The 7,967-nt window shown below is 44.5% G+C and overlaps 1 protein-coding gene across 1 annotated transcript; it reads right to left on the bottom strand.

The window, feature by feature from the left end:
- Nucleotides 1–5,225: 5,225 nt before the first annotated feature.
- Nucleotides 5,226–7,602, bottom strand: LOC104496056 (DPY30 domain-containing protein 1-like). Its single transcript, XM_010139123.1, has 5 exons — nucleotides 7,456–7,602; nucleotides 7,235–7,357; nucleotides 6,219–6,299; nucleotides 5,536–5,628; nucleotides 5,226–5,276 (listed from the first exon to the last, which is right to left on the bottom strand). The coding sequence occupies exons 1-5, from the start codon at nucleotides 7,600–7,602 to the stop codon at nucleotides 5,226–5,228; spliced, it is 495 nt and encodes a 164-aa protein (XP_010137425.1).
- Nucleotides 7,603–7,967: the final 365 nt, after the last annotated feature.

Below are 7,967 nucleotides of genomic sequence, written 5' to 3'. Positions count from 1 at the left end.
CTCTTCCAGCAGAGTGCTTATTGTGCAAAAAGGACTAAAACTAACAAACCGCCTCCTGAATATGCTCCGGTGGCAGTGTTTGCCATGTGAATTAAGACTATACAATTCAAAATTTGGTTCTTAAGGAGTAAGATTGAGGTTTTTTCATTTCTGCAATGCAGAGTATTCAAGTAGCTCAGGGCTAAACATGCAGGAGCTGCTCTCAGGGAATATCTTTCTCCTTCCTCTCCAATATCTTCTCATTTCCCTTCCAGCTTTTCCTACCAATGGATTTCAGGAGTACCTGAGTTTCCTAAATCCATGCCAGTCCCTGATTGCATGGGCAATCCTCTTGCATTAGGCAGAGGATGGGTTCGGAGGTTGACGGCTCACTGGGTTCCTGCTGCTGCTCACTCTTCTGGTCATAATCCATGTCGCCTGGAAGTAAACACCAGTTTTGCCTTTGGCCTCTAAGAAGTCAACCAGAAAACAGACAACAGAGCAAACCATTTGCCATAACCAAAACCTATCAACTACCTCTATCAGCTCTTTGACCCACACATATTAGAGACAGTGAAGTGGAAGACGAGCACATTTTCAGCTACTGAAAATCAGGGGTGAAATGGGTGCCTGTCACAAATCGACCAACACCCCTAAGCCATCCTCTTCTCTCAGTACCTTTAGGAACCTCGGCTAACCAGAAAACTAATGGCAAGTCTGCACTGCCGTTTATTGTTAACCGCTTCCTGGCCGCTACCAATGGCTCAGCACCCCGGCAGCAATGGCCGCAGAACACGGCGTTGGGAGGTTTGGGAGGATCAGTTCTGTTTTGTCACCTCTCCACCTCTGCAGCACCAGAAAACAGGTCGCTGGGATTCTGTATGTCTTTGAAGCAAGGTCAGCAGAGTAATTTCAGTGTGGAATTATTTTTAAGACACACATGGATATTCCCACGCAGCTGGCAGGAATGGTTTACTGGGACTGAAGCAGGCGTCCTGCCAGTAGGTTCAGTGAATACAGACCTGAAACTAAAATGGACATCAGGAACTAAAATATTTTAGTGGACAGAAAATGAGGATACAAAATTCACTTCCAGATTTCGAATTCACAAGTATTTGAATCTATTCAAAGCTTCAAGTTTCACTTTTACAGTGTTTATAGCATTGAAATACTGCAAGCAATAAAATTTTATTTTACTTAACGCTGGGGATTTACTTACCCTGCCAACCAAAGCAAAATGCAGAACAGTCAACGGACCTTTTTGTAATGGCCCTTGACTGAAAGAAGTGGGAAAAAGAATATTGCTGCTCTGCTCCCAGCTGCATGGGCTTACCACATAAACGAGGGGCAAGCTCCCTGTGGTCACAGAACAGTGGGACATGTGGAGCTGCTGGAGAGACTTTTGAAGGAACTGCAGGGGAAAAAGGACACCCACCTTTACCATCCTCTGTGACAAGAGCCAGGTGAAGCGTACAGAAACAGGTAGGTCTGGCCATACTTTCCTGATTCGTTGTGCCAAGCAGAGCCTGGACAAATCCTGGGCCAGATTCATACACCATGTAACTCTGCAGAGCTCCCAAGCCATGGTTTAAAAACACAAAGCTGGACAAGCTGCGCGAGAAAGGGCAGGCAAATGAGTGTTCAACAGCAGCCAGCGTCTGAGCAGTGGTGAAAATACTTATCCTGAAGATACCAGGAGATCAGTGTCTGTGAAAACACGATCTGTGGAGATAAGAGGCTAGTTAGTGTTTCAGACTGATCCGAGAAACCCGATGGACTAGTTCTAAAGTGCAAGCCAATAAAATAACACTGCAGCCAAGCCCAAGGGAGAAACGCAATAGTGGTGGGTTTTTCTATAGGCTCCACAGAGGTACGTATGCCCACTGAAAAGACGCTGAGGAACAGCTGTCTCAGAGGCTCGCAGCCCAAGAAATTATCAGCTGTCAGTGCCTGGGGTAACTTTTCAGCGCAGCTCGGTTTACAGCAAAGAGAACAACAGACCCTGTTTCTAGGGTTACAATTATCAGCTAAATAAATAGCACTTTTTAAACTTATCTCCGAAACACATCAGTGGCAAAACCACAATTGCTTAAGATAATAATGAACCAAACACAGGTGTGTCCATGCAGAGCCAGTCACCTCTCGAAGAGCGGCCGGTGCGGAGGTGGAGTGAGAACGGTGCGGGATGATTGGAGCAGCCCGGCACACTCCCAAGAACGTGGCTGGAGACTGAGCAAAGGGGAGCTGCGTGGCCCCTGACCATTCGTCATCCGGATGCCTCCACTCTCCCACCCTCCCCACCACAACTTTAATCTCTTTTTATTCCTGCAGCATCTTCCCCTACGTGTAGTTTGAGTCAATCAGCTCTCCCACGTTTTGATATTAAGTATATTAAAAGTTTAATAAATAAGATGCAGTTTCTCGGAGGTCGAACTGATGCTCATATTAGTAGAGAGCTCCATCTCTTATGATTTCAACCCCAGCTTCAATGAGAATGAAGTGGAGGTCCTTGGAAGACTGAGAACAAAGTGGAGGTCCTTGGAAGGCTACTTCCTCAGGGCACCAAAAAATGGTTTGCTTCAAACTTTTTTTTGAAACAAAACATCAACAACAATCAGCTCTGTTACAGAGCTGAAAATGTGATTCAGTTCATTAAGAAAACCAGACTAACCAAGATACTGATCATGTCCAGACATACTTTCTCCTCCTCCTCCTCCAGAAAAAGCTAATTTCTTTATCTGGAATCTGTTAGACTACATCTAAAACAGAGACAAACCACATCCACCACAGAGGAACCACCAAGTAGAACAATTTGCTAAACTCAGACACCAGTGGGTTCTTGCAGCAAAGCGAAATCACGTGTTTTATACACCTACTTTCCCAAGACTATGGAAAAAAAAAATCCTTTACAATAGCGATTTCTGTTGAGATCCATCAATGACTATGTGCAGAGTGGCAAAATCTCCTTGGAGGGTTTTACCTACACCTTCTAAATACTCCCTAGCGAGGTGTGATTACTCAGGTAACTTTGGTATGACATTCCTAACTATTCAACATTTTTTCTCAATCAAACCCAAGCTTCATTGCAGCGTTTAAAGGGCTTTGACATTTGAAATCATGCTGGGTGCGCAATGGTGGGGAAGCGTTGTGGTTTTTAGGGGAGTCTGTAGTTCTGTGTCAGTGCAGAGCCATCAATACAGCCTTTGTGAAAGAGAGGTAATAGCGCCAGTAAGATTAACAAGCCAGAAGCAAAGAGCAGCCTTCTCTGCTTCGTACATTACTTGACTGTTTGTCGTTGGATTTGCTTTCAGGTGGTAGTACAAACACGCGTGGTATTAAGAATAAAGTGGTTTAGCATAATCACTGGAATGTTGGTAAGGTATTGTGAAAAGCTGATCAGTCCTCATCAGCAAATAGAAGCTTTAGACTCCCTTTTCTCGTGGTTGTCGATAGACAGCATTCTTCTTTATCTGACCTAAGTACAGGGAAAACTTCACAGAGGTAAAGCAATTAATAGCTGACCTCAGTATGAGTAGGCAGTTCAGAGGAATTCAATTTTACGTTTAATGCAGGCCGATCCATCTGACTCCATCAGCATTAGCACATTGCTGAAAAAAGCTTGTGCTTACAGAAAGATAAGTCAGTGCCTTTAGAGGGTGGAGGAAAACCTTCCATCGAAAGAAGGGGACTGGCGACTTAATCCAGCCTCTCCTGTTAAAAGAGAGCACTGCAACGCGCTTGCTGCAACATGTATTTCTCCTTGTAGGAGCAGAGCTTCTCCCGTGGCGGAGCTGGGTTTCCATCTTTGTGAGCAGAGCAGGTCCACCTCATTCATTTTGTCCTATTCTGGGCTTCAGATCCGTTTTCACCCTTCTGCTTCAGCATCACTGGAATGGCAACAGCTGGGAATGGGCACGCTGCTACCAGCATGTTCTGTGCAGGGGCTGTCCGGGGGGGCTGACAGCAGCCTAGAGAGCTCCGCTCTGATTCCAAAGAGAGGAAAAAATGACAGATTCACAAATCTGCTGTCGGCATTTAGCATCTCATTTTCAGCAAAGTTTTCCATCACCTGCCTCTGAATTCCACCTTCTTCACTCCACAAAAATGTACTCAAAGCAAATGGAAGGCTAACTGCCTTTTTTTTTTTTTCAATAGATGACGTTAGATTTTATGCAGAGGTTAAATTGTATTGACACCTCTGGAATCACATACATGCAGTAACAATAAAACAGAATCTTCTCCTCCGTCCTCCTCCTGTGCCAGGCTCCAGCTCACTGATCTCCAAAGCTCAAGTTCGGAAGGAGAAGGCGAAGAGGATTTCCGAGGATGCCTTCATCTCCCTGCAGGCTTGGACACCCCAGCAGAAGGCAGCGTTGTTGTGAGCTACATTTTGGGTTACCTACAGGCTGCTTTGTGCCAGAAGAAAGCACCGAGCCAGAACTGTTCACCCTCACAGCCAACAGAATTAGCTGTGGAGCTGCGGAAGGCGATTGGCGCACCATGTCTGAGCACACCAAATCCTGACGAAAGGGGAATTCCTGTAATTACCATTTGAGCAACTTCTGTCTTCTTAATTAAAAACCGGCTGGGGCAAAGTGACAAACCCAGGCTACAGTTCCCGTGGGCTGTAACTGCCTGAGGCCCTGGTGTGTTTATGCAGGATGCTCTCTAGTGGACACATACACCGAAAGCAAACAAACACGCAAGTGTTGTGAAAACACAGAAGGTGATGGGCACCGTAATTAGATCTATTTACCAGCATGTGTTAAAACACTGTCTCACAACTCGAATGTATTTCCTAATGAAACATAAAGGCTGTATGAAGGCTGAAATCTTCATCGTCAACATGATTGGACAAAAAAATGTCAATGGACACAAGTGACTCATCAATTTGTGGACATTTTAATGTAGATAACAAGATTCTGTCATACACGAATTATACCTTTAATTTTTACAGTTACAATTCAAGAACCAATGGGCAATAAGTAGAACATTCGATGCTTATACATTCGGTGCTTTGTTTTCAACCGTGCTTTTCCTCCTCTGAGTCGGCCACGCTACTGACAGTGGTTTAAGAACAGAACTGAGACACCCCATGCCAGAACGAAAAGGCTTTATGCCAACACCCAGAAAGCACAGCCACGGAAACAACACATGTGGCCGTCAGTTCCACACATAAGAAACATAAATGAAGATATTACACCTCGGGATCAGCAAGTGATGAGCGGAAAACGTATTTGCTGCTTTCAGGGTTGGGAACTTTCTTGTTCTGCTTCTGCCGGGAGATCTGCTGTACTCTAAATACCAAAAAAAAAAAAAAAAAAAAAAAAAAAAAAAAAAAAAAAAAAAAAGATAGAAATTCGATCAGTTGACAAAATTCACTGAGCTTTGTAAGAAGTGAAAAAGGGGAAAAAAGAAAAAGCCACATGACAGACAAGTCGGTGTTCCACTGTATTCCAACTTGAACTGCCTTCAGGCATGAAAACTTTTGAAGACAGCACATACAAGCAGCAGCACGTGGTGTTTATAACCTACCTGTGCTCTCTGAACTCTTACCTCAGGCTGACTGCTCTCATCTAGCTCCTCAACCCTGGTCAAGTGAGGCGCTCCAGGTCTATCTGTCAGCTCAGCTAGCGTCTTATCATTGTCCTGTGGAGATGAACAGCCGTTTGTGGTTAAAAGTACACCACGCCATGCATAGTTATCTCCAGAGAATGTTTTGGATGTGTTGAAATGACATTCTGTATTAATATAAAGAGGACGTTTCAGTCGTGTGCTAACACAAATGTGTTAGTAGGAGAGTACAGTCTGTAGCTGCTTGTTAAGACTATTTTTATCAGGTTTTGGAAAATAACAGGTATTTTGGTTTAAATTTCTACATACTAATTTTTTCTGTCACTTCCATACCATCATCCTCATACAGTTATGTTTTGTCAGTATTTTAACAGTGCTCTAAAAACACACGCATCTCTAAAATAAGACATGCGCCATGTAAATTTAAGAGAGATTCACATTTAAAAGCTTTCTTGAGACAGACATGCCCATTACCAGTGGGTTTTTTTACTGGAAAACCAGTCTGGCAGCAAGGGGACAGACATTCTTCCCCTGTTTCTACTTTTATTTTTTAATTATGTGTTAGTTCAACACCCTGGGGTTCTGCCTTCTGCTTGGAGTCTGCATCTGGAAAAGGCAGCTGATTAACAACATTTTCAAAGTACAGCCTAAGCTTTGGGTTAAACCTCTTGATCTTTCTGCTGCAAGAGTGATTCGTCGTCTTCGTTCTGCAGTTCCACCACCTCATGGTCCTGTTCCAACAGACCCTGCAGTAAGAAAGGACAAATGAGAAGCGAATCCCCCCCACGTTCACCTTCCCCACGCCGTGGCTTACAATGTATTTCATGCCTGAAATGTTAAACCAAATGAAGAAGGAAGCATAAACCATAACTGCAACGTTAAAAACGTGAAGCCCTTTTGGTACCATCGGACTCAGCGTTTTCATGGGTGTTAGACTTGTGTGGCTAGAAGGGCTTTACTACTGAGAGGGAGAACAAAGAGACAACTGGAGTTGAATGACAATCTCATTCCACGTGCTCTTTATCAGCCTATATCTGTTATCTCCTCTCTGATACCTCGACCAGGATCTAGCACAGATCAATCCACATAGAACCATCCAATAGAAAGATCGGCAAGAGATGTCATTGACATTAATCATCCTCACCAGCAACCTGCCATAGTTCCAGTTGGAAACATCTGATATAAAGTGCTTATTCTGGAAGAACCCAAGCCCTATTGCATCGAAACTTCAGAAACTGCATAATCTAAGTGTTCACATTCAGCAGTGCCAGGGCCTAGAGAACATGATTGCTCTGGCACGTTCGTGAGTGGTTCTTGGCAGGTTTGGGCTGGGGTAGAGTTAATTTTCTGTGCAATAGCTGGTATGGGACTGTGGATTGGATTTGTGGTGGAAACCACAGTGATAACACAGGGATGTTTGAGTTTTTGCTGAGGAGAGCTCACACAATGCCAAAGGCTGTTCGTCTTCTCATCCTGCCCCTTCATTTTTTATAACATTTTACTGCAGTGTGTAAGTTTTCCCTCCTGTGCGCTGCCTACTCGTCTCAGTTTTATTTAGAAAAGGGAGATTAAAATACTTGTTTTATGCAACCTTCTATCAAAATCATTATACAGAGATTAGAGTATGCAGAGAGCTACAAGACACTGCAGCATCATACGCTATTTATTCTTTATTATTAACCTGATGCTGTTCTTCAAGTCGCTGCTGGATCATTAGCTCTTCTTCCTTCATTTTTCTTAACATTTCGAGCTCAACCAGCGCCGCCTCCTGTTCTTGTTCTAGCTCAATCCTCTCCAACATTCTCTATTTCAGAGATAACACAGCATCAATTTTAAAGATAAAGAGATATTAAATGGCACCAACTACACTGTCAGGAAATTTTTCGCCCAAGATGGGTCCACCTTTTGTTCTTCATCTAAGACTCTTCTGTAATTGTAAATCCAATGGGCCAGATACTCTATGGGATCTGCGGGACGATGCTCTACGACCTCTGCCAGCCCCTTCTTCAAGCAATCTCCGAGGCACCTCTCCAAATACTGCGACTCCATCGCATCTGCTGGCGGCAAACACCCATCAGCCACCAACCTCAGAACGACATCAGGAGGGTTAAGAGTTGTTGCCAAACACTGAACACATCATCACTCTTTTTATTCACCTGGCAATTCACAGAAGGGAGTTAATTACATTTAGGAACTGTTCAGTTCACAAAAGATCCGGTGACAAATCGGTTGCACCAAGCACAAAAATATGCATTGAGCACAGAAATGCTCGACGGGGCTGAGCCCGCCTGGCGCGGCCTGGGAAGCGGGCAGCGGGTCCCTCGCTGGGTCACCCGCGGGGTGACAGGCCGCGGAGCGAACCCCTTCCTCCCCTTTGCGCCCGCACCGGCTCCCAGCGAGCTGTCGGGGCCCTG

Source organism: Buceros rhinoceros, unplaced genomic scaffold (assembly GCF_000710305.1).
Source record: "Buceros rhinoceros silvestris isolate BGI_N320 unplaced genomic scaffold, ASM71030v1 scaffold35856, whole genome shotgun sequence".
Classification (NCBI taxonomy): Eukaryota; Metazoa; Chordata; class Aves; order Bucerotiformes; family Bucerotidae; genus Buceros; species Buceros rhinoceros.
This window is presented reverse-complemented; position numbering and strand designations above follow the sequence as displayed.